Below are 25,356 nucleotides of genomic sequence, written 5' to 3'. Positions count from 1 at the left end.
AGGATTTTACACAGGGAACTAGATCTCTACTTCTAGAAGCAAGCATCTATAGGACAAAAATCTTTAAAGGTTTCTGGTGAGTTGGACTGTCTTGCATTAGGTGGTTGATCTTTCCTTCCACTTTCAAGGGTCCACAGGGCTCCATATAGGAGACCACACTTTTGTACAAGTCCTGACCTCAACTAGATACTTTCCAGCCTTGGCTCAGTTGCACATACTTGGTTGTGAGATGTGAGACATTCTTCCTCTGCCTCCATCCTAAGCTATAATGAATTTTTCCAGAGTGAATGTTGTTAATTTCCATCACTCCTTCTTCATTACATCTCTACTCTGCCCAAATTACACAGTGGCATCCAGGGCCTGAATGAATGTGGATGGGTTGATGAAGATGCTCAAGACAGCTTCCTTTCTTAAGGGTGACACAAATTCTTTTGGGAATTACCTACTGAAATATTTAAAGAAGTCAACAGCTCATGCCTATTATCTTCAGTTTCTAGCCTAAAACAATGTCACAAGAGGCAGAGTTGACTAAATAATTTCCCCAATTCTACCGTGGCAGTGATTAGCAATGCAACATTCTACTAAAGAAGCTTAAACAAAACCAAAAAAAATCAGACATTTCAGATCATGTTTTGCTGGTAAACACTGTGATCCTGGCAAGGGGAGAAATCAATCCCAGGAGCTGAACTTAAAAAAAATCCAAATGCTGAAGTGAGAGAGTTGGCAAAGGGGTGGAGCTTTTTATTATCCAAAGATGCTCTTTGACTGGAAAATACTGTGAGAAAAACACTCTTTGCTGGATTCCAGGCTACAGCACTCACATTTCTAGAGCTTGACACTAATAAGAATCTTCAGAGAAAGCAAACACATTTTTCTGTACGTTTCTCATTGTCATACTTCTTTTTTGTAACAAAAAAGAAAAATTTAAAGAAAACAAAGTTTTTCTTGCAAGCAGTTATCAACCACCTTCAGTGTGGACACAGAACAAAATGCTTACTGAACTCAATTTGTTCTATCCATGGTCATAGTTTTTTAGTAGCAATAAGCAAGATGAAGGAAGGATAAAGATATTTGTTCATTTCCAGTGGGTGCCTAAAAAGAGTAAATTTTAAAATCTGATTTTTAAAACAATGTGAAAACCAGATGACTCTGTTTGCTTTTCTTCCACACAGAGCAGACAGTCAGCATTAGAAACTGGTCAAGCCGTATTTTGGGATATAAAACACTCCAAGAACTAATGTCAGCAGAGCTGATTCAGGTTAACAAAGAAATAAAGATAAGAAAACTCTTGTTACACACACTTCAAAAGAGGAACAAATGAAAAGGTGACAAGCAAATGATAGAACAACTGATGAGAAGATTAGCATTAGACTTTGGATTTGACCAGCAAAGAAACAGTAGAGATGTTGTAAAGACATTGATTATTGAAGAAGTTGGAGAACATAATAAAGATGGGACATGGCTTTTATTAACCAAACGTGTTTAGAGAGATACAAAACAGCAGCCAGAATATGATATACATGGATGACAAGTTACAAAGGGTCACTGGCAGCAGATGTGTGGGAGAAAGTCATCCCAGTCCGAGGTCGGCACTTTTCCCTGTATACATTCCATCATTCAATAGTGGGCTGCACGGCACTTTGACATTTCTGAATGCAAAACCATGGCTTGAGATTCTACCAAATAAGAAGTTGCTCTTCCAATTATCTTTTTTCCTACTGGTGTTATCCTGAGATTCAGAGGACTATAACACTTCAACGTGGAGAAGAGCAGCGTGGTCAAGTCCAGACCTCTTAGATGGAAGACTTGCACCGTGAGTAGGCAGTTCTTGAACAGTCCTGTAAATGGCACTTTCACACATCACATTTAAAGGTGATTGAGGAGAGCACTCATCTTGGCAGGCAGCTGGCAAGTGCGTCAGGCCGTGGTATGGTCACAAAGTTCATGGTGCAGTGCAATAGTGGACAGATCTTTTCATGATCCTTCAACACTTCACTCAAGTGTTTCATTTCATCTGTTAGCTTTCCAATTTCTCTTTTTAAGGAGGTATTTTCTTGCTCAAGAGACTCATATTCCTGGAAGGAGGGGAAAGAAAAATAATAAACCAACTTAGTCAAAACATTTATTTCAGTGCTTCCATCTTGAGTACATTCACATAACTGTAGAAAAACTGTGTGGTTTCCTACTACAACATGCAAAATCTTAAGGAAAGACAGACACAGCCTGGGTGCTCTAAGAGGGCAAGTGCTTTATGACCTGTGCCCTGACCACAGTGCAATTTCTCTTGTGACCCTGAAAACCACAAAGTGCTGCTGGCCCTCAGGAGTCCCCCAGTAGCCCAGGGCTGCAGGCATGGGTGGCTGTGTCCCCACAGTGGCCCCTTCCAGCCCTGGGCTGCCTCTGCTGGGAAGGGCTGAGCCGGACTCTGCACTGTCAGATCAGAGAAAATGAAAGCACTGACTGCAAATAGATGCTGGGAAAACCCGGTGCCTGGCATTGCTGGTGAGAAAACAGCAGCCCCTGCCTTGGGCCAGTGCAGGGAAAAGCCATTTATCCCAGAGCCAGCTGAGATGCACACCTAGCACAAGGTGTCCAGTGCTCTCCTCCAGGCTGGCCAGAGCTTGTAGCTCCCTGCCTAGATGCCTGAGAACTCAGGAGCAGGAGGAGGGGAGTGTCATGCCAGCTTGTTGCCAGACTCACTTTGTCACCACAAGGCCTTGGTTATCCCTAGCCTGTGCTGCCTTTGAGCTAAGGCTTCTCTGGCAATAAATAAGCTGCTGCTAACTACATGGGAGTTTCGAATTGCTCTGCAGCCTGCATCTGTGATGGATGCAAGGCTCCCATGTCACATTTTTTGATAACTGCATGTCTCAAGTGTTCCTGCTGCCAAGCCTTCTCATCCCAAAGAGAAAAGAACTAGAGGTTCAGAGCCAGCCCACTGAAAACTTGCAAGTGTCTCGCTGCTGGCCCAAGGCTCAACACTCACCCACTCAATCTCAATTTCCTGGGAAAGCTTGAGAGGAAACTTCAAAGCCTACACATGCCTTAAAAGGCTTGTTTCTCAGGCAGGAGGGAGAGCCTCTCATGCAATGGTCCTCTGGGTAGCCTGGCACTGCCTCTGCTACCCTTTGCAGCAGAACTTTGGATTCCCTGCCCTCCCTCACACCCCTCCTCTCACACACAGAGTAAAACAGGCACAGTCCTCCTAACACACTAATGTAGCCAAACTCCAGCCAAGTTTCCAACCCTGATTCTGGTTGTGCTCATCTCTTGTTGCCCCAAACCCCATAGGGTTGGGTTTTGGAATGTGTTACTCTCTCATTTCTCTGTCCCATTTTCAGGGGTGAGACTATCAAATTGTTCTTCCTAAGAATGAATGCCTATTCAACCAGATCTGCCTGCACCCAGAAAACCTGTGTGCCTGGTAATGAAGATTCCCAGCAGAAGGGGAATCCAGGAGGAATATTTGAGAGGCTGCAGTATGGCACAGGGCCCAGAAATTATTCCAAAAAAGCCAGGGGTTACCCCTTTACAGAAGTACTCTGCACCTGGCTTTCTCAGGCACTGACTCAGAGGAGATCTGGGAAAAACCAAACCCAAAACTCCCCACATTGTCCCTCTTGGTCTCTCATGACTGTCGGTAGATCCTTCCACACTGAGAAAGACAAAAAGCCTGTGATGAACCTTCAGAGCTGAACAACTGACTCAGTCACAGTTGCAGCAGCAAAACTGACACTTACCCTAAAAACTGACACCCCAAAAGCTGACACTGACCTGGCTACAACAGAAGCATTTTTGTGTGAGGCAACATCCAAAACCAGAGAAAGGGAATTCCTGTCCTCCAGTGTTTGCACTGGGGACACAAGAAAGCTACACTGCATTGTGATATTAAGAGTTTCTGGAAGAATCAGTTACCTTTTTTTTTGAAACATAAAATGTTATTTATCAGAGCATACAAGTACAACAGCTAATCGAGCCAAGCTCTCACAGTTGCAGGTTATAAAGTTCCTATGAATCCTTTTCAACTGCGTATTCTGGGGACCATGTTGATTAGTGGCTGTGGTAGCACCATAGTTAAAGAACTGATTTAGATCAGCACTGCCGCTGCATGGTCGTCTCCTCCTCCATCACCTTCTCCCTTGTAAGACAACAAGGATTCATCTAGTACCACAGCAAATGGGGCAAGCTTAACACTAATCCAGAGGAAAATGGGTATGTTTCAGAACAGAGGAAGCCTGTGAACCCATTCCTTGGGTGGTCAGAGGAACAGCAAACGCGGGAGATTGAGGCGAGGGCAGGACCATGTCCCTCTCCCCGATGGTGTCCCTGATGGCAGAGCTGCACTGTCAACAGGAGCATCAATATCTGGGAGTTCCCAGCTAGGCATCCCACAGCCCACCTGTCTCTGCCTCACACCCACAGCTCTCTGAGCTGGGTTAGCATGAAGACTGGCTCACACCTGCTTAAGAATTCTCATTTACTGTAAAGTCCTGTGCTCAATACCCAAGCTGTGCTTGCAAAACACCAAGTACCCATTCACCTCGTGAAGTTTATCCGCTTTCTGAGTTTGCTTCTTCCGGCTTCTCTGTGCAGCAACTCGATTTTTTTCTCTTCTCCTTACTTTCCTGTCATCTTCTTCATGACTCTGGAACACATCACCCAGAAACACTTCGTTAGTTTTTAAAGTGCATATGGACATGCCCTAATTCAGACGTGCAACTGTTTCTGAGAACGAGCATATACTCTAAAGTTCACAGTACCGACCGCCGGCATCCCACTGATCCCACAGTCACTGCAAAGGGCAGAGCATCCCCTCGCCCCACTGCACAGGTGGGACCCGAGGCGGAGGGATGGAAGCCCGCAGGTCTGCCTGGAGGGAAGCCGCAGAGCCCCGCGGGCACACGCGCTACCGCCGATGGGGGAACGTGGGCACCCCCGGCAGCCGCGGCAGGAACCTGCCCAGCAGGCAGCACTTGACACCTGCTTCGCCCCAGCGCTGCCGACGGGGCAGAGGTGCGAGCAGCGCGGAGGGAAGCCGGGCTCCCGCTGCTCCCGCGCCCGCTGTCGGCGGGGCAGCCCAACTCCCTTCCCGGCTGCCTGCGCCCGTGGAAAACCCTCTGACCGCGCCTTGCCCCGGCGGCTGGCAGCTTTCCGCGCACTGCCGGCGGTTCGCCCGCTCTCCCACCTGGAAGAGCCAGCACCGCGGCCGCCTCCCGGGAAAAGAAGTGCCGAGGGCCAGGAGCAGCGGGCACCCCCGAGGCGGCGCTGCCCGGCGTGACTCATCCCCATGTGCCCGCCCGCCTGCAGCGCAGAGCCCCTCGGCCCGGCCCTACCTGCTGGCTGCCCTCGGCCGCCGCGCCCCGGGGCAGCGCGCTGGTCCCCGCCGCAGCCCCCGGGACGGCGCACGACATCCCGCCGCTGCGGAGCCGCCCGCAGGGCTCCCCCGGCCCGCGGGGGGTGGGATACAGGGGAGGGGAGGGCAGGGAGTAGAAGGACAGGGCGGGCTGGGGCGGGACAGGGCAGGGGACGCACCGCCCCGGCACCTGGCAGCCGGCACCCCCCGGCCCGGGGGCGGAGCTGCTGCCCCGCCGCCCGCATGGCCCTCACATGGCGCCCGCCGGGAGCCGCGCCGCGCCCGCGGAACTGGGAACCCCGGGGCCGCCCGGATCCTCCGGCCCGCACTGCTCGCCCCCGAGCCTGAGCCCCCGGCGACGGCAAGAGTGTCCAGTCCCCGGGACCGCCGGGGCTGCTCAGCCCCCGGGAGCCGGGGGAAAGCCCGCACCCCCGGGGCACGGCGCTGCCGGGCAGGAGCTGCCTGTAAATCCCCCGGAGAGCCCCGGCCCCTGGGGCCGGCTGGGCTCGACGCCCCTCTGGGAGGCCCGACTCGCTCTTTCGCCTGCAAGAAATAAGCTCCCCGCAGTTTCCCTTCTCCCCGAATTTCCTGCCGGCGGCGGTGCCGGAAGGTCAGGCTGCCCCCCTGGGAGCCGGCTGTGCCCCCCCACGTGTCTCGCTCCCGGCTCACCTCCGACCGCTCCTGCCCGCCGCGCTCCTGAGACATCGGCTCGCGGCGGGAGCTCCAGATACGGGACAGCCGGCTCACCCCGGGGTCGTGGGCGTGAGGACACGGCATCCGTGCTGGGATAAAGAGATTTTCACTTTCGCTACTCGCCCTGTTCCTTTAAATAATAAGGAAATGCCACAGACTTCTTGTAAAGGCGAAGCCAGACAGGGATTGCTGAAAACACAGTTGCTGCAGACAAAAATCTCTCTGTTTCACTGTTCTGTCGAGAGTATTTTAACAGACTTAACAATGTTTCTTTTATCCTTCTGAACACCTTCTTTGCATTTTAATTGCACTGTTACCTTGGCCTTCTGCTCTGAAAGGGATGTTTGCACTGACAGGTACTTCAACAACATCCATGCTCTACCGCAGAAGTATTTGTAACTAATGTGCCCTCCTGGCTGTGCTCTACTCACAGGGGCAAGCACACGGCCATGCAAGGAGGGTGCACGCCCTTAAACTGCAGGGCAGTCAGTCATAAAGCCCCAGGTATCTTAATAAATCAGACACTTCCCTATTTTTCTGGTTTCCTCAGAAGCCTGAGTCATCTAGCTTAGACGAAGATGAGGTTAAAATGTTTGAAAAGTGAGTAAATATAGACTATCCTTTCAGGAAGATCTGGCTAACAGTTCATGCTGAAGGTGAGAGGACTGTGCTACCCAGGAGTCCAAGAGTCAAACCCAAGTCTGCACTCTGCCACAGGTTTCCTGGCAGGCTCTGGGACCATCAGATGACTGATAGACCTGAGCATGACTTCCCTGGTGGGAAGCACTTCTCCCCAGCTGTTCCACCTCAAAGCAGCTTGTGTCTCCATCTTCCAGGCTACCCACAACTTTGCTTTTGCACTTTCTCAGAGCTCCTCCAATCCCAGAGGAGCTCTGAGAAGCTTTGAGTCTCTCCCACCCTTATAGCCATGGGATAGCCTTAGACCACAACTGGGATGAGGACCCTTGCCAAAATACCCTGACCTCAGCTACGTCCCCAGGATGCATTGGGTCTCCCACACATCATACAGGATGTTCCTTGGTTTCTTTAAAATAATTTTTGCTTCTTTTCTCCTTTCCTCTGTCATCTAACATGCCGAGAGCCATGAGCACCAAGGGGGTGCTCATGGAGGTGGCAGAAGGTGTGGGTTCAGTGCCATTCTCCAGCTGAGGGGATCCAAACTGGCATCTCCCAGAAGGCAGTCCTAGCCACTGGGCAATGAGTTATTAGAGGGTGAATTGATCTCAACTGCTCCTTCAAAACAGTGAAACAGTCCAATTTTGCATTAACTACACGTCATGCACTTAAAGAAGTGTGGGCACAAGCAGAGACTTAATCGGGACAGTTGCATAAAAAGGAGCAACTGAACTCTTGCTGCCTTTGTAGCTAAAGCACAGTTGAAATTAACAGGACTAGGAGCTGGTATTTTTGTAAGTTCAGAGAACAGGTATAGTCTTTTGCAATAAAACCCATGAACCATGCAGATAAAACACCTCAACAGCCCTTCAGTGTGATCTGTGGGAAAAAAAAGCCTGTTCCACAGAAGGACTCCACACGAAGCTCTCAGGCTGTTCTAGGAGCAGTGCTGCCAAGCATGCAGCCAGCAGCTGCAGAATAAGGTTTCCAGGCCACCACAAGTATGGGACAAGCCAGGGGACAGTACCCTTGAGCCTGAATAGTCTGTTCTTGTTCAGAACAAATGGCAAAGGAAATGACAAGTCAAAATTTGCTCGTGGGAACAAGTTTCTACTTAGTATTAAAGCTATCTCTGGTACATCTGTAGAAATGCCTACACAGTAATTCCAGGTAGTGCAGCAGTGAAGGCAGAGTGTTTCTGTGCAGGAGAGAAAACAAGCCCAGAAAGCAGCCTAGTCAGCTGAGTTTACATTTTATAATGGCAGTTAATCAGTGAATTTTGTCTGCACTGAAGCAGCCTACACACACACAGACTAGAGTCACTGATCACAGCTTAGCACAGCGTGGCTCTTCTGGAGAAAGGCACAGATCAGAACTGGGTCTCAGAGTGCTGTCAGTGTCTACATGAAGATTTATGGAAGAAGAGCTTCCCTGCACCATTTGTAATCCCCTTTGTTCAGAAACCATACACAGCAAAAGTGTGCTTGGATACTGCTCCAATTTCCAAGTTTTTCTCAGGTGGGGATGGCCCAGCCTCAGCAGCAATAAGCACCTCGCAGACAGCACATACTAACAAACAGCGAGATGTGCCGCCTCACCTCAAAAGGCAGAGAAATGCAAACTCAGTTTGCAAATGTTGCCAAGCATCCATCGCCATTGAGCTGTCTTACAAAATTCGAAGGCTATATAAAGAAAAACTACCAGACATTTCTTGATGCAATACTGATTCGCCCCAAGTTAAAAATAAGAAGTTTGGATGTTGTGACATTTCAGTAGAAGCCTGATTAGACACTTGTCTTGCACAACACTGCCAATTCCTATGAAAAGTTAACTGAAGGACATAAGGCTACTGGAATGGGGAAAAAATAAGTGTTTTGTGTATTTCTGCTAGTAGAAAGAACAGACCCCAGGCACTGCTAGCTGCACGTATCACTGGCTGTAGAAAATTTTAATAACCATTTGAAAACCACCTGAACATTCAAGTGAACATTCAAGTGTTGAGTTTAGCTCATCACAGAACTTGTATTTAAAGGGAAGTCCTCTGACACCTTCTAGTGCTGCTTGGCCAAAAGTAGTCATCAAGAGATTTTTAAATTCATAGTTTTTATGTTGCACTTAGAATCTTGACTGGTTTATCCTTCTTTACACTATTCATTTGGCCAGCGTTTCCAGATGCATTTGTTTTCTTTTTCCACTCAGGTATAGTTGAAACAAAGGCCATGGAACAAAGCCCGACTGCCCTAGCTTGGGGCATCCATTCCCACTTACTTCAAATCCTGCACAGACCAACTATCCCACAATCTCTTAACATGAACAAACACTGTAGCGTGAATCCAGTAATTCTCTTATTAAGTCTTCATCCACAGTGCTCTCTCTGTATTTTGTAAGGATTTTGTCCTACCTTGGCCATTTTTGATGGGACTCCTTCAAAGAGATGCACCTATTTTCTGTACTTACCTATTATTGGCAGAGAAGAGCAGAGAATCTTCCTATTAACAGAGAAAATGTTCAAGTACTTTAATGGTAGCCATGCAAAATCCTGCAGGGCTCACTTTATCTGGGAACACTCAAAGAGTATCGGTGGATCTTGGTGAAGAAAGCCATGGTGGGGATTTTCAACGCCGCACAGAGCACAGGCACTCAAAGCAGCTAAAATAGCAAGTTGCTGCGTGAAAAGCCGTCTCAGCCACACGTTCCACAGTTCTGCACCTCCAGTCCCTCTCACATCCTGTCCTCTCTTACATTAGATGTTTTGTAGCCCTGAGATTAATAACAGCCGTGAGTTCAAAGGCAGTAAATGGAACTACTTGAGTTACTCAAGCCAAAATTTAACTAAGATGTCTTCTGAAGTATGCTCACTGCTCAGTCACCATCTGTTCCAGGATTAGAACTGACAACATTATTTGAAACTCTGATCTTCCTCAATTGATTTTATTTACTTCATATAAAAACACACATTTGTATTTACAAGAATGATGGGAAAAATATTTACATATGATTACATACATAAAGTCTAATAACGATGCTAAAATCTGTCATGTTCTATTGAGAATTTTCAGTCTCAAACATCAGGTTGGACCTATCTTCTTACCACAGTACATTTCATTAATAAAGCATCTAAAAACCCCCTCCATTTACTGTGTAAGGAATGTTACATATCAGCACGTGAAACTATAAACCAGAAAAGTTTATAAATAGTTAAGGCACAATGCTCAATCTAGTAATACTGTGCAATCCTCTAGGTACTAATGGGTAAAGAAAATAAAAGTGAGCAAGCTCAACTGAATACCATTTACTGGTACCCTGTACTGATCTTTAGAGTTTAGTCAAACATCAGAAATGCATACATGACCCAAGTCAAGATCCTGTAATGTGTAGACACACTGCCCAGGAAACCCCCAGACTGCATAATTGGATTACATGAAATGAAACATCACACCCTAAAATGTTGATGGTTAAATTTCTATTTAGAAGAGCACACTGCAAGTAAATACATACAATTACTAAAAATCCAAGTTTAAACAAATATGACTATAAATAAGCCTAAATAACCTATATTCAGGAAAGGCAGAATAGCAGGGACCAATGTCACACTTGTGCATGGATTTTCTAAAAACTCTAACATCCTATGAAATCTGGTGTTTTCAATATGGTCCAGTGTGAATTCATTTATTAAAATGGAAGCCACACGACTCAGTAATTAATGAAGGTGCATCAGGAGAACTAGACATCCTCCAACCTCTTTAGAGGCACGCTGAATGTAAATGAGCATTCAGTGGTTTCCTAAAGACTGCCCACATACATAAAGCATGCACACGAACTCTGAGAAGTGCAAGGACTCGAGCTAAGTGCTGCAACATAAGAGCAAAAAATGAGAGCTAAATGGCGATACATTTGCTGGATATTGGATGCTACTGGTATGCATAGGCTTTCATACACCATCAGCATGACAGCAAAAATACAAATATTGAAGGATACAAAATACAAGGGATTGAAGACTAATTAAGGAAGCTCCCATACACAGCACTGAGAGGAGACGAGTTTTAAGAGAAACAATGGAGCAAACGGAACAAGAGTACAACTGAGATTCCAAACTGAAAACACAGAATGAGAAATTCACGCGCGGAGAGCAATCTTCCTCCGTCGAAGTGGGTAGCGCTTCCTTTCTGGTGAATCTGCAGCTTTCCTTCTTTTTAGCAAAACATAAGGATTTTTACTGGTATTAGCGTCTGTTGGTGTGACTTCTCCCGGTGGTACAAAATTTTGGACATTATTTTCTTCCTTTGCCTTGCCACCAGCAAAGATTTCTTGCCGCAGCTTGCAGAGTTCCAAGGTTGGTTGCCAAGTCAACACTTGGGAAAGACCTTCTGCTCTTTCTGTGAGTGCTGGAAGAGACTGCAAAAACAAACCCAAGTATCTCAAGTTACGTAGGAAAAGTAACAGTTACAATGAATGAAGTATGTTTATTAGATCCTGACAGGGACAAAAGTTTCCGTGTCTGCAGAGATGATCCTTAGGATGGTGGGTGAAGGTTGGGAATGCAGACCTACCACCCCAGTGGTGACAAGAGTCTGTGCCCAGAGGCAATGCAAAGAGTGTGCCGAGGTTAAGTGTTCTCTCATGACATCTCTAAGCAGAGTTAAGTATCACAGGAACACCACAGCTGATGCCTAAGCAGGTACTGAAGTAACACGTCACACTCTACATGATGTCGTACAGGTCTTCAAAAGATGTGTTATTTTTCAGATGCTGCAGGTTCCAAAATCTCTGTTAAAAGTATTTCCTATAGCCACAGGGTAATCCTCCTTACTACCACGTGACAGGGAATGCTTTATAGACAACTTCAGCAGTTGTACCTACTTCAGAAGTACACACACAGCCTTTTTTGTAAAAAACTATCATGAGGGTGAGTTAGAAAGCCTGTTTTGTGATATATTATGAGATCAAGAAAATAAAAACATGTCCTGTTGGAGCGCACAGAGATCTCACCTTCATTGCTGCGCTGATCTGTTTGGATACCATTTCTGCCACCTGCTTCAGATCTGCGATGTGAGCATCTACAGAAAAACATAAAGCCCAAATCACCTTCTGAAACGTAGCTCCCTCCCCCCACTACTTGCTATCAGAAACTGGACAGAGAAGCAGTAGAGTCCCTGTATAAAACTTAAACCTGCAGCACATGGCTTTCATTATAGCACTGAGGATGACAACTGATATGCTTTATCTCACTAGTATTGTTCTTTATCACTCAAAATGCAGTACTGTCTAGCAGTCCCAACTATGACAAGCCACAGAGTTCTTCCCTAGAAAACCTACAGCTTATGCAAAACATGAGACACAAAGCCATTATTTGACATAAAGGAAGAGAACAGTTGTTAAGAAATAAATAATTATACAAAAAGATTTGTTTTCAAAACTTTCGAGCTCACATTACATTTGATAAAGACCACACAAAAGAAGGCGAATAAACACAACTGTGGAGAAAATGAGATGAAGGAAATCCTTTTAAGGAGGAGAAATAAGTAATCTTATGTCTCCAGCAAGTTGGCTTTTACAATAAAGGCTACTTTTTTTCTTCTGGCTTAATTTACCAAGGATTACCACCAAAAAGAACCAAGCATAAACAACACAAACTGCATGAATTCTGCTTGTGCTAATTAGGAAGGAAAGAGGAAGGGGAAAGGGAAAGGGAAAGAAGCTTTCAGTAACACTGAAGCAGGCAGCAGGTGCAGAACACTGGGAGGAATATGGCATATATTTGATTGCAGTAGCAATATGATAAGATCATCAACACAATAATTCTTTATTCAAGAGTTAAACCCTCAGCTATCATAAACTGTTATGCATGTTCTCCACCATCCACAAAGCTTAAAATAAGCAGACCAGTGTGCTTCTGGGAACTAAGCAGCCTCATCTCCACTCCTATTACTTTTCTGTAGGGTTTTAGTGTCTGCAGTAGGACACAGTGTTAGAGGGTGCACACCTCCCTAAACCCTGTCAGGGTTAAACACAGCATTCTGCTCTGAAGTCAATCTCTCTACTGCTGCTGGAGATAATTTAAGTCAGTCAGTGTATTCTAGCACAGGGTTACGGTGGCTCCCTGCTGAAAGGTGGTGAGCAGTGAGAGACTGTTTGTTAAACTGTCAACATGTCCAATGTGCTGATCAGACATGGTTTAGGAACATATAATCCATATATGAACATGAATACTACAATGTATCATCAGAGTTTAGAAGAATAAACAGTCCAACAGCAGCCTCATAAAACACACCCCAGAGGCATGGACATTCCCTAAAAGAAAGCTATATCCATAATGAAGCACTCTTACATTAGAGTGCTGGGATGAGGAGACTGGTGATGCAATGAAATGGCAAGAAAGGAGTTAAGTAAAAATAGAAGTAATTATTTGGATTATTATACGGAAAGGCTGACACACAGTTAAATGAAATTTGCCTGCAGGAGTTCAGCTTGACATAGATGGCATTATATTCCTCAGTGTTCAAGGCTTTCCAAAACATAGGGAAATGAAAAAAGGAAACGAAAGGTACTGAGTAATCTAAACATTTTTGGTTTCTGGCCACTGTACTTGCTAAACTGGGATACACAAACTTCCCAAAGAGTACCTAATACTAAAATTCAGCACAAACTCTATGCTATCTTTGCTACAACTTTGCTGTTACCAAACCTAAAAAGACAATACCATAGTGCAAACTGCTACTAACTTTTAAGTTAATAGCAGAAACAGTTAATTCACATCAGAAAAGCATAGATCTTGGAACCCAGATATGAACCGACACTTTTTATTGCTCCTACTAGCTGCTGTGCTGCACAGGCTGGCATTTCTGGAAGCAATGTCTCCATTTACAAAGAGGAAATGATGCTTAGAATGAAGCTAGATTAGCAGGGTGAGAACTGGAAGATTAAGCTCAGCTTCTCAAACTTTTAGCACCACTGCTTGTTACACCAGCTTTACATCCTGGCAGTAATCCGTAGTGAGGGTTCTGTAACCAAGCTTTTCAACTTAGAACTGCACTGGCAAATTCTGTCATTTTTTCATACTTAGGAACAGGCAACACAAAACTTTCCATTTCTTAAGGCCAGCCTCAAGAAAGCCCCAATCACCCACTGCCAAATCCACCACCTTGTTCCATAGACTTTGTACAAGGCATCTTTCACAAGCATGCAGCAAACTTATGATGCTGTTTGCAGTTTTGTGCCTTCATCAACCCTTACATGTGACACAGGCAGGATAAAATCTGTGTCCTACTCTGCAAGTTACTCCTAGTTTGCAAGTGATGTCAACACTGCCGTCACTGAGTACTACATAACAGCTTTCAATTCCCTGAAGAAACTGTCTGATTAGGAAGAGAGATTGAAGCATTTCTAGTATTCATGTACAAGGAACACAAGAATGGCCAAAGTGATCCAACTAGTTCCCCATCTGGCCTCCACCAGTGGTGAAGGAAAGAAGTAAGGAAAACTACTGGGGGTAGCTCTGTGACAATTCCTATCCAATACACACACACAGAGTGGCCAGTTTTTGCCTTTAAGTACAGTGTCCCACTGCAGACCGCACTTAGAACAAGAGAAATGGACACAAGAAAACTGAGGGAGCAATACACTCATTTATGAGAAACTTGTAGCTATTTTAGTTAACTATTTAAACAGCCAATAATTTTAAACAAGTTCAAAGAAAGAAAACTTCTTAAACATTTACAGCTAGTCAGTAAGTAGGCAGTGTTTCCTCAGTACAGCTGCCGTCCCCACGAAACCTTTACCTTGAGAAGGCTGAGATCTTATCTCTTCAGGTGTTACCACGGGCTTGTAGAGCTTCTGCATATTCAAAAAAAAAGGGAAAAATTCTTAAATACCCTCTTGCTTTAACAGATACCTAATATACACACAGCAGTCAGAACAACTGAGACAGTAGCAGAATTATTTACATCAAGAATATATTAGAGGTTCAGTTTCTGAAAACAGTACTCTGGTTAACACAGTTACATTCTCTGTAAACATATCTCCAGACTCTGCTTTAGTTTGCAGAATTCTAATTATTAAAGCAGAACTGAAATCCAAGCATTTCAGAAGAAGCATTGCCACCTGCTGCATGACTGAGGAACGAGAGCTGCTCTGGCTTCTAAGGGGCCATTCACAAAAACAGCGTGCTTTCACAGAGGCACAAACTCCAACAAAGGGTACATTAAGACAAAAAGCTAAGAAAAAGAAAACTACTTAAATGACTTCATTCTAGCCCTGCAATTACTTATGCAAAAGTAAGAACACTGTGCTTCACAGACTGTGAGTCTTGTGACTTGACAGCAGTTAATTGAGACATGAAGTAAACTAATACTAAATGAACACTACCAATATTTAGCTATATTAAAGGTGGAATTAGAACTAGCTAACAGGGAAGAAGGAAAAAATACCAAAGAGATGGGAACACAAGTTATATCATCAGCAAGTTAGTATTCTCCAGTTCAGGAGCTGTCCCTCAACCTTCTTCAAGCAAAAACAATTCCTCCTTGTAGTTTTCCCAGAGAAATTTTTTCACAGTTCACACATCTTCTCAGTGGAAGAATAAACATTGCTTGCATTAGCCTCAAACATTAGAGAACATATTGGCTGAAAACCCACAGGGTGACCTCTTGCTTTGGCAATTACATGGAGATCATCACCATAGATTAGTAGTTCTCTCCAGATAAACCATGTCTTCATAGCTGCTCTTTATGCCTCAGAAAACACGCACCACAGGGTTAGCTAGGGTCAAGAAAGAATACAAAACATCCTCAAATAAAAGCAGAGAAATCACTAGTACCTTCACAGAAGTAGCTCTGAGAGGAAAAAAAAAGACACTTCATTTACAGAGACAGACTAAACTTTCTCTATTTCTATACATACGTACAGAGAGAGAAACTAAACTTTCTATATTTGCAGCCACTTTTAATTGAAATAATTTAGCTGTAGAGTGATGCAAACTTTGAAGAGATCAGCAAGAGTAAAAAGGTAGCATGAGAGGCATTCTAAATAACTAATTCACTGTGGAACTCAGGTAGCACATAGCTTTCCTTTTGCAGAAAGGTTAAATTGCCTTGCTAAATCTTATTGTTCCGTAATAGCATGTTTTATTTGAGCTGACTTTGTTTGTTTAACACACTTGATATAATGACAAAACAGAGATTTTCTAACATATATTGCCTTTTATGATATCTCAGGTTTAAGACAAATATGTACCTATGACCTTTTCTTTACTGTAAATCATCTCTGCCTGGCTAACTAACATTAATTTGTTGGTTTTAGTCCTCAGAAATGCAATGCAGGCTCTTAACTTTCAAAAAGCATCCCTGTCTTCTTTAGTACAGAATAACTGAAGTTGCAAAGGGCCTCTAAACACCCTACAGAAAGTAGGGCCAACTAGTGCAGGTTGCTCAGAGCCTGAATCTCTCCAAGGATGAAGACTCCACAGTTTCACTGGGCAACTTGTGCCAGTATTTGCCTCTCGTCCTTTTTTTTTTTGCCAAAGGAAGCCTAATTAATCAGGAGGTAAGCAAATGGTAGGCCTAACGTAACTGCAGGGAAGAAATCAAGCAACCAAAGACAGGACTGGGTTGTTTAATGTCAGTAATAACTTTACACTGAGTGTCAAAAACCTCACAGAAATTACTGCACTTATTCATTAACCCTCACTGCCTTTTTTTCCTTTCTTTCCTGAAAGTACTTAATGTAGTTACAATGTAGCAAAAAAACCCCACTTAAGAAGTCACAGACATTCTTTTTAACAACCGTATACTGTGCATGATACTATTTATCTGTATGTAGTGTAACATTTGGTACTTCAAGCAGCCTTTGGGCAAGGACTTCAGAAACATGTGACAATAGGTGCATACTGGCTTGTAAATCATGAGGCACCACACTGAAACAATCTGCTTAAGCAACTCGCTGAACTGTGCCACAGACCCAATTCACTCATAGCTTTGTAGTAATCCTCATTTTACTGAAGAACCAATTAATGCAACAAACCCATTTAATTATATGACAAATAACCGAAAGCAACCATGGGAAGGAGCTTAAAGGTCAATATTAGATGATTTATTTCTTCAAGTTACACATGGTCAGCAGCTACTATATGCAAAGTTTTTCTGAAAATTTTAGGTTACTCACCAACATCTCTTGCTCAGCTTTCATGGTTTGGATAGCATGCACCAGTATCTTTTTAGGCCACTGTTTACGCTTTGTTGCTGTCTCTACTATTAGTTCATCAAACTGATCTTCGAGAATTTTAATGTTGGAACCTAAAAATGACAAACACACAAAGTTGTTGCAGGAATTCTCCTACAATTTTTTTTGGAGACTAATTTGTAGGAAAAAAAATTATATCTGAAATAAAAAAATCACGCGTTATTATCAACAAAGAGATGCATATACGTCTTGAATCTCCTTGTTAAGGCAATATAGAAATTGGAGCATAACTTGATGCTGGCCAGTTATTTTGAAGTAAATGAGCTGCGGGCATGAAGGGGGAGAATCATCTGGGCAAAAATAAAAAATGTATTTCTCTATGAACTCTGAATCTATGAAGAAAGTCTTAAAAAGAAATAGCTGTCTTTTGAGATCACATGTTTTTCAACTGAAGAAAAGCAGTGCAAAATGCAGCAAGAAAAATGCTTTATCTGTATGATCTACAAGTATTAAACAAACTCCAACTGTACAAGCAGTAATTTGAAGCCTGACTGATTTTATACCACACAGAGCACAAACATGCAGTTTAACATGACAAATTACAATGCCACCTTAATGAAACACACTTCTTGGAAATACTCTGCATCCTGACAACATCTACAATTTCTAGTCACAATGAATTTGCAAAATATATACCTGCCTGCTTTAAACACCTGAGGACCAAGAGAAAACATGGTAGGAGCTATCTTTCATAGCTCTTTTTTCCAATGTCAGGGTCAGACTAAATACCTAAAACATATTTTCAGCTGTGAACTAGTGTTTTTATTACTGCTACTCTACTAAAGGAACTTAACTTCTCCAAAATTGCAAGTTAAACGTAACAATTTTAAAAGCTTAAGATACTATTTTAAAACTGGTCTCAAAATTTAGACAAGTAAACGTCTGCACTTTCCCGACATCACACATCATTGTTACAAACTACAAAAAAATAAGTTATAGAAGAAAGCAGAATGAACTCTCAGGTCATTCTGTGCAGAATCAGGTCATTGCAAACCTCCGAAAGGCAAAATCAAGGTTTTAAGAGTTTGTGGGTCTGTTTTGGTTGTTTGTTCAAGGATCACTATGAAATCATTTAAGTATAAATAGAAAAGACTTGAGCCACTGGCTAACATAAACACAGAAGGCAAAAAACGTCAGACCTCTTGGTGATTCAAACCACATCAGAGATAGGCACACAAGTAAATTTTTGTCAAATTAAAAAGCACAGGTCCTTACACCTGTTTTATGCCAGCTGCAGGCAGATGACAGTACCTCGGTTTAGCATTTTGCATCATGAGACCAGTGCATTTTTGGCCTTGTAGTCAAAGGAGTTGGAGTTCTATCATTCTAGAATGACAACTGCAAAAGCTTCATAGAATCAGAGAATGGGCTGGAAGGGACTTTTAACGGTAATCTAGTCCAAGCCCCTTGCAATGAGCAGGGACATCAACTAGGTCAGGTTGCTCAGAGCCCAGGTTTGCTCAAAGCTTCCTCACTAAAAACCAGCTCAAGGAGCTCTTTCTCCATAGTTAGTTCACTATATCTGTATTTTTAGCTTTATGCAACTGTAAAAAGCATCAAGTTGCAGGTAAAGGACATCTCGTACCAACACAGGTGAGCAAATGAACCACACTGAAACTTTATTTGGACACCAGACTACCAAGAATCTCCACTAATATTATTTAAAAGACAATCATAACAATCACACTCTGTACATTACATATGTTTATATATTATTATACATCAATAATTTTCAACACTTAATTTGTATATTAAATAGCAGCAACAGACAATCTCTTAGGGTCGCTCGATAGGAAGGTATCTTGGACAATGCCCCCAACACTCAGGGCTGGAAGGGCCCTCAGCAGGTGACTCAAACCTCCTGCTCACAGTAGGGTCAACGCCCAGTTCAAACCAGGTTGCTCAGAACACTTTGGTCCAGTTGATTTTTGGAAGCCTTCTGGGCTGGAGACTACACAACCTCCCTGGGCAGCCTTTTCCAACGCCCAATTAACCCAGTAGCGAATTTTTACTTCCGTACATTAAGGTAGAACCTCCTCTTTCAATCCGACCCTTTGCCTCTGGGCAAAACCAAACCGAACCAAAACAAACACGCTCAGCAGGAAATCAATGGAAACCAGCGCGTACCGCTCGGCGGGCTGGGGTCATCCGTGGCCTCCTCCCAGGGCTGCCCGTTAATGGTCACGTTCTCCCGCAGCGCTGTCTCGAAGTTCTGCAAGACACGGGAGAGGCTGGAATCCATCCCTCAATCCCTCCATCCCTCTCTCGGGAAGGGCCACCTCGGGGCGAACAGCCTCCCCCGCCCCGCTGGCCGAGGGCCGGCCCCGGGGCCGCTCTGTGCCGGCACCGGCCGAGCCTGCTCCCCGCTCACCCACAGCGCGTCTCCCTCGGCGGCGGCCCCGCCGGGCTGTCCCTCCAGCACGGCCCGCACCAAGGGCGCGCACAGCTCCATCACGTCGCGCAGCCTGCGCTGCGAGCAGCACCGCACCCGCCGGTCCCGCCGCGCCGCCACCGCCCCCTCTACATCCATACCCGGCCCCGGCCCCGGCCCCGGCCCCGGCCCCGGCCCTGGCCCTGGCCCAGGCGGCGCTGCCGCCATTTCCCGCCCGGGACGCGGGGAAAATGCCGGCCCGGAAGCGGAACCCGCGGCCGCCCCAGCGCTGCCCCCGGGGCGCGGCATGGCGGGGCCGGTGGACTGTCACTGCCACCTCGCCGCACCCTGCTTCCACGCGGTGAGGCGCGGCGGCCAGGCGGGGCTGGGGGTGGCGGTGGGTGGCTGGGTGGATGTGCGGGTCGGGCGCTGAGGTGCTGTCTGTCTCCTGCAGGACGTGGCGACCGTGGTGCGGGCGGCGGAGCAGGTGAGGCGGCCGGCGGGGACCCCCTGCCCGCTCCCCCGTGGCCCCGCCGCCCGGGGCGTCTCAGCAGGCCGGGGGTCTCTGTGTGCCGTAGGCGGCCGTGTCGGCTCTGGTGGTGGTGTCGGAGCAGGCGGGCGAGTTCCGGAGCGTCGTGGAGCTGTCGGAGAGGTGCGAGGCCGGCTGGGGGGCCCCGGCGCCCACCCGTGTCCCGGGCGCGGTGTCCGCGCCTCGGCGGGAGGCGACGGAGGACGCGCTACTCTCCTCCTCCTGCATCAGGCCAGCCCTTCTTGGCTTTAAACTTGGGTTCTTTGGGGTTTTTTGGGCTTAAACTTGGGTTCTCTGGGGTCTCTCACACTGCCGATCCCTGTTCCGTGTCTAGGTTCCCAGGATTTGTTTTGCCGTGCCTGGGAGTTCACCCCGTTCAAGAAGTTTCTCCAGAGGAGCAGCGCAGTGTTACTTTGAAGGTAAAACACAGGCTATAAAATACGGCTGGGACTTTTCAGGACAGACGACAGGATGCTCCGGTCTGCCTGATTTACCTTCAGTTCTACCCAGTGATTTTTCTGCTCCCTGTGATGCAGGAGACCCAGTGGACCAAACCTCAGGTTTGTCGATGTTAGTCCTAAAGCAGAATTGTTCACTGGAGTCATCTGGCCCTATTACTGCAGTAAAACAGTTTAAAAAATCCCGAGTGAGTGCTTTGCTTACAGCAAACAGCATTTGCAGATGTCCCTTTGTTGACATGGGAACTGGAAGGCTACTGTTTGTTACCTTAGCCTGAAAAACTCAGGGAGCTGTTTGGCTGTTTGCAGCCATTTAATGTTATCGGATTGTTTATGGGCCTTGTTTTAATTACCTCTTCTGCTACTGCGAAAAGATAGCTAGAAATTAGGAGTATTTTGAATAAGTGTTATATACATATATGACGAAAGGGTTATTGAGTAAAGTCAAATCCTGAAGGTTTCTAAAATCTGACCGCACAACTTGCAATAATAGCAAGTTCTAAAGTACAGAATTTAAGAACAATGCAGAACAGTTTAATCATCATGCTGAGTTCATAACCCTTCCCCCTTGTAAAAGCATCTTTAACTTGTTCCTGCAGGATCTGGATGCTGCATTGCCGCTTATAGAACTCTACAAAGACAAATTGGTGGGGATCGGAGAAGTGAGTAGAATTCCACAACTTGTTTAAACCTCTTCAGCAGCAGCTGTCACCAGAATTACAAAAACTTAGTGAATGCTTGGTTTTGTGTATGCTAGTATAAGTATTGTTTTCAGTCTGAACAAGCACTAAGTCTGATTTGTAATTCATTCTCTTAGTGTGCGTTCCTTCATAGATTTGCCTGATTCCTTCCTTTCCTTCTTTGTTATTATTAGAAAATAGATGGAATTTATGCTGGTGGAGTAGCAGGAAGATTGCATAATTATGTTGTATCGTCTTACACCTGAAGGCAGAGCCTTCCTGCCTTCTTCCCTGACAAAGTTAGGCTAAGCTGTGATTTCAGTACACCTCACTGACTTGTACAGGTTTTTTTTTTGATCCCTCACCTGTTTGTATCCACGTATTGTCCCCTGTCTAACATTTGTTTATAAAGGAATTGAAGCTTGAAAAGTTTAGGGTAGGCTGCATTTGTTTGTTTGTTGGTAATGGAGGGACTTATGTCTGGTTCTGCAGTGGCTGCAGAAAAAGCAGTTATTGGCAGAGCTTTGTAGCTGAATTTGCCATGTTGTACTGTATATAAAAGACTTTGGTTGGTGTAACTGAATGGGGCTGCTTTGACAGACTTTAAATTTTGCCTGAACATGTTTAGATCAAAAAAGTATAGAAGTAATGGGTTATTTTTGCTAGAGTTTGGACTAAAGCTATGGATTCAAGTCAGAAATTTTACTTATAGTGGAGATCCAGATTTGAGACTTATTCTGAAATAATATTCAATAGAATATAAAACCCCAGAAAACCAGTTGCAGATTAAAGTGTTAAATACCCTTGTTAGTAACTCTCTGCCCAAAAATGCTTTCGCAGTTGGAAGAGCTTATGGTTGGGAATGGATTCTTTTCTGAGTTAAGCTACAGTTGAGCTTGTTTTAATTTCAGTCTCTAGTATACATACTTTGAAATGCTTTGCAATTTTGAAGCATTTTTTGCCTTTACATATGAAATAATGGTTTTGTTAAGTGTTAGGTCTGTAAAATTTTTTCCCTTCTGTTCTTGTACTGTAGGTTGGACTAGATTTCACTCCCAGATTTGCCAGCACCGATGAACAGAAGGAAGGACAAAGACAGGTTTTAATCAAGCAGATTGAGTTGGCAAGAAGACTGAATTTGCCTTTGTAGGTTTTATTTATAATAGTGGGAGAATTTGCCAGATCTCAGTAACATGTGGAAATATTTCCCAAGATTTATAGTTACTAAGTGCCCACAGAACTTTTCTTGGATGGATTAAACTGGCATTAGTGTCCAGTCAATCTCCAGTTTAAGATTTAATTATAGAATTTTCCCTGTGTTTACACTTCAATACTGTTGCCTTCTGTGTCCTGTCCTTGCTATGTTCTATATCTTCACTAAGTGCTATATCTTCACTAGCTACAGTGATTCATACATGTATCTCCGGATTTTTTCCTGATAAAAGGTGTAATACAGATTAATTACTTCCGTGCCAAGGTGCTGTTAGTTTGTTCATGTTTGCCAAAAAAAAAAAGTATTTGGCTGAATTTCCTAATGCCAGGCCTCTCCTTGCTGTGCAGAAATGTTCACTCCCGCTCAGCTGGAAGACCAACCATTAATCTCTTGAAGGAACAAGGTATGCTTTTAATGCATTTTCTCTGTCACGGCTTTTGTCAACAGAATTTCTTTAGCTGTGCTGTGTTCCTCACTTCAGTTTGTGTGTGTGAAACCTGGGAACAATAGTGCAGATATTCTGTATTCATTCTTTATGGGACCAGGGTCCCATTGGAAGCTGACATAGCAGCCCTGCTCTGTAACCCTGCTGATCATTTGTTTTGCTTCGTTTCTCCAAGGTGCTACAAAGGTGTTGCTCCATGCATTTGATGGGAAGCCCTCTGTAGCGATGGAAGGGGTGAAAGCTGGATACTTCTTCTCCATTCCTCCTTCCATTATAAGGAGTGAACAGGTAACATTTTGTCCTGATTGCAGCTGGGGTCTGCTCCTTCTCAGTGCCTGGGAATTGGAGGTAGTAGCTGACAGCTTATGGTGATGGCTGATGAGACCAGCAGTGCCTGCATACAGTTACTGTAACCTGGCGCTTCTCAGGAGAAGTTTCAGTTGCTATAGCATTGCACATTTTTACTTCGGCTGAATTTCTGTCTGGGACTTTTGCCTTAGCTAGGCTTCTGAGGGGAAATTTTGGCTAAAAGAACTCAGCTGTTCCTGAGAAACAAGGGGGTTTTTTCTTCTCATTTTAATGTGGTTTCTGATGAACTCTTCTTTGGCAGCTTCTCTCACTGTACTGTTTTAGAGTAGGGACATGACACATGGAAAACAACTAGTTTCTGTCTCAGAGCTGTGGCACTTTCTGTTCTAAATGAAATCCATTCACAATTGGCTAAGTTGCAGACTTATGAAGAATTCTGATTATCAGAAGCAAAGAAGCAGCTAAATTGCTTAAAGATGGCATTGTTCAGATTCAGTGCTTTATAGGGTGAGACTGCTCTTTTAATTTCTGTTCTGGGCTGCTACAAACTTTGCTAACCTCTTATTTTGGGGTGGCAGTCTGTTTCCATCCTGCACCATCATCACTTTCTGTCATAAGCTTGGGAAGTATAGGAAAGGAAAAGGCTTCATTCAAGTGGAGGAGGTATGAGGGATGGATATAGATGGGGGTGAGGTTGGGAACTTGGAGGAGGGAAAGCAAAGGTACACACATATATACACAGAAAATAGCAAAATTGCATTAGCAGCTCTAAATGCAGTGTGTTTACTGCAATATAACTGCATTATTATTTAACTGCATGATTTAATAAGTAACAATGGATTCAGTGTTGAGATAACAATACTTCAGATATTTAGGAAACAGGAGAATCCTAATTTGAAGGGACTTCTTGAGCAGCTCTTGGTATTCTTGCTTCCATTCAGAAATTATTGCTAAAATGCAGGCAGTGGCACCGAAGTCTGTTGATGTTGCTGTTAAATGCAGATGTCCTCCTTTCATAATTTTTTCCCATAGAAGTACATAAAGCAATTAATAGCTGTCTTATTTTCTTCAAGAAGCAGAAGCTTGTGAAACAGCTACCTCTGGAAAATATGTGCTTGGAAACTGACTCTCCTGCTCTGGGGCCTGAAAAACAGGTAAATGATGAGGGGGGAAGGACTTCTGTGTATGTATATCCAAACCCACACCTCATGGAGGTCAGTTACTGGTACAGGAGAGTGAAGTAGTGTAAGCATGGATACAAGAGGTGAAAGAGGTTACCAAGGGAATGTAATCAAGAAGAATAGATTCGTGTAATTTTTCTGGAACTCAGCCACAATGTGACTGAAGTTGTGTCAGGAAGTACTGACTCTGAAACACCTGTGGTCTGTAGGGATCTGTAACTTGGTTGGTTTGTTTCTTTGTTTTCAGGTGAGAAATGAACCCAAAAATATTTACATTGCTGCAGAATATGTTGCCAAAATTAAAGGAATTCCAGTTGAAGAAGTTATAAAAGTGACTACACAGAATGCACTAAAAGTGTTCCCCAAACTTCAGAACTTTCTTCGGATATAGATTCAGAAACTGAAATGTATGATATTGCAGAAAGTATTATTTATATTGTAATTAATAAAACCAACATGCATCTTGTGTTAAAGTGGAGTTTTGCTCTTGGAAAGTTCAAGAAGTGAGCAGTGTTATATAGCTGTATAGGGTGAAAATAGGGAATTTCTCAAAGACCTTTGGTATGCACCATACTAATAACTTGAATGTGATAAAGATGTGCTGTTCATTTGCATCTCTCATGTCTCTGAACAAAGTACTTCGTCTGCTGTGGGTTGATTTTGCTACTTTGGCCAGTGTCCTAAAAGCTGAATCTTGTACTCCCTCACGGCACCTGTGTGCCTGTGAAATATTGATCAGAATTGTGCTGACTGTAAACTAGCAATTGAACAAGGTGAGTTTTGCGTGACACCGAATTATTCTAAGAGCCACTGAGCAAGTGGAGATTTTGTCTCTATGGGGAGTTTTACCTGCTCAGCCAAGAAAATACTCAAATACTGACTTAGTCCATAACCCCCTCAGGTATAAAACCATGTATCATAGCAGCTGATGGTGAAAGAGTTTGGCTTTAAGATCTGGGCACGTTTCTTTAATGTCTCACGTGCCTATGTGATTTTTTTTTAATTGGAATCCTTCCGTTCTTCCCAGTTTAAGCTTCTTACTGGTTGCCCCTTTGCAAAATGGTTCTATAATGCTCTGTTCTGAAATCATCTTGATGTCTGCCTTCTGGGGTGGAGGACTGCAAGGCAAGAATTTGGTTTTTTTTCTTGTTTTGAGGAGCATGTGGTTAGAGAAGGGATCAGCTCTCAAATACGGGGAAAAATAAAAGAAGAAGAAAAAGCTTGTGATGTAAGTGATGCATATTGAAGTTTT

The 25,356-nt window shown here is 44.3% G+C and overlaps 3 protein-coding genes across 5 annotated transcripts; 1 reads left to right on the top strand and 2 right to left on the bottom strand.

The window, feature by feature from the left end:
• Positions 1–1,446: 1,446 nt before the first annotated feature.
• Positions 1,447–6,130, bottom strand: BATF3 (basic leucine zipper ATF-like transcription factor 3). The gene is made up of 3 exons (XM_032683136.1): positions 6,023–6,130; positions 4,541–4,645; positions 1,447–2,075 (listed from the first exon to the last, which is right to left on the bottom strand). The coding sequence occupies exons 1-3, from the start codon at positions 6,128–6,130 to the stop codon at positions 1,890–1,892; spliced, it is 399 nt and encodes a 132-aa protein (XP_032539027.1). The 3' UTR covers positions 1,447–1,889.
• Positions 6,131–9,584: 3,454 nt separating this feature from the next.
• NSL1 (NSL1 component of MIS12 kinetochore complex) lies at positions 9,585–19,517 on the bottom strand. The gene is made up of 6 exons (XM_032681275.1): positions 19,290–19,517; positions 19,046–19,130; positions 16,841–16,971; positions 14,461–14,515; positions 11,672–11,739; positions 9,585–11,077 (listed from the first exon to the last, which is right to left on the bottom strand). Exons 1-6 carry the CDS (start codon positions 19,515–19,517, stop codon positions 10,799–10,801), a joined length of 846 nt encoding a protein of 281 aa, XP_032537166.1. The 3' UTR covers positions 9,585–10,798.
• Positions 19,516–24,718, top strand: TATDN3 (TatD DNase domain containing 3). Of its 3 annotated transcripts, none has more exons than XM_032683023.1 (10): positions 19,564–19,650; positions 19,744–19,776; positions 19,868–19,941; positions 20,153–20,237; positions 20,876–20,938; positions 21,993–22,102; positions 22,517–22,572; positions 22,790–22,902; positions 23,997–24,077; positions 24,352–24,718. In XM_032683023.1, exons 1-10 carry the CDS (start codon positions 19,597–19,599, stop codon positions 24,493–24,495), a joined length of 813 nt encoding a protein of 270 aa, XP_032538914.1. In that variant the 5' UTR covers positions 19,564–19,596; the 3' UTR covers positions 24,496–24,718. The 3 variants fall into 3 exon arrangements, with proteins under 3 accessions (XP_032538916.1, XP_032538914.1, XP_032538915.1); XM_032683024.1 differs by having other exon boundaries at positions 24,000–24,077; positions 24,352–24,577; XM_032683025.1 differs by lacking the exons at positions 19,744–19,776; positions 19,868–19,941 and having other exon boundaries at positions 19,516–19,650; positions 24,352–24,577.
• The last annotated feature ends 638 nt before the right edge of the window (positions 24,719–25,356 follow it).

Source organism: Chiroxiphia lanceolata, chromosome 3 (genome assembly GCF_009829145.1).
Source record: "Chiroxiphia lanceolata isolate bChiLan1 chromosome 3, bChiLan1.pri, whole genome shotgun sequence".
Taxonomy (NCBI): domain Eukaryota; kingdom Metazoa; phylum Chordata; class Aves; order Passeriformes; family Pipridae; genus Chiroxiphia; species Chiroxiphia lanceolata.
This window is presented reverse-complemented; position numbering and strand designations above follow the sequence as displayed.

Bases quoted from the DNA above. Each gene is read 5' to 3' on its own strand.
- BATF3 (XM_032683136.1), bottom strand. From the start codon at position 6,130: ATGCCGTGTCCTCACGCCCACGACCCCGGGGTGAGCCGGCTGTCCCGT. The intron at 4,646-6,022 runs GTGAGCCGGGAG...GATGTGTTCCAG, and splicing joins GCGGGCAGGAGCGGTCGGAG to AGTCATGAAGAAGATGACAG. The intron at 2,076-4,540 runs GTGAATGGGTAC...CCCTCCTTCCAG, and splicing joins AAGCGGATAAACTTCACGAG to GAATATGAGTCTCTTGAGCA.
- NSL1 (XM_032681275.1), bottom strand. From the start codon at position 19,517: ATGGCGGCAGCGCCGCCTGGGCCAGGGCCAGGGCCGGGGCCGGGGCCG. The intron at 19,131-19,289 runs GTGAGCGGGGAG...CGTGTCTTGCAG, and splicing joins CCGAGGGAGACGCGCTGTGG to AACTTCGAGACAGCGCTGCG. The intron at 14,516-16,840 runs GTGAGTAACCTA...TTGAATATGCAG, and splicing joins AAGCTGAGCAAGAGATGTTG to AAGCTCTACAAGCCCGTGGT.
- TATDN3 (XM_032683023.1), top strand. From the start codon at position 19,597: ATGGCGGGGCCGGTGGACTGTCACTGCCACCTCGCCGCACCCTGCTTC. The intron at 19,651-19,743 runs GTGAGGCGCGGC...TGTCTCCTGCAG, and splicing joins CCGCACCCTGCTTCCACGCG to GACGTGGCGACCGTGGTGCG. The intron at 19,942-20,152 runs GTGCGAGGCCGG...TTCCGTGTCTAG, and splicing joins GTCGTGGAGCTGTCGGAGAG to GTTCCCAGGATTTGTTTTGC.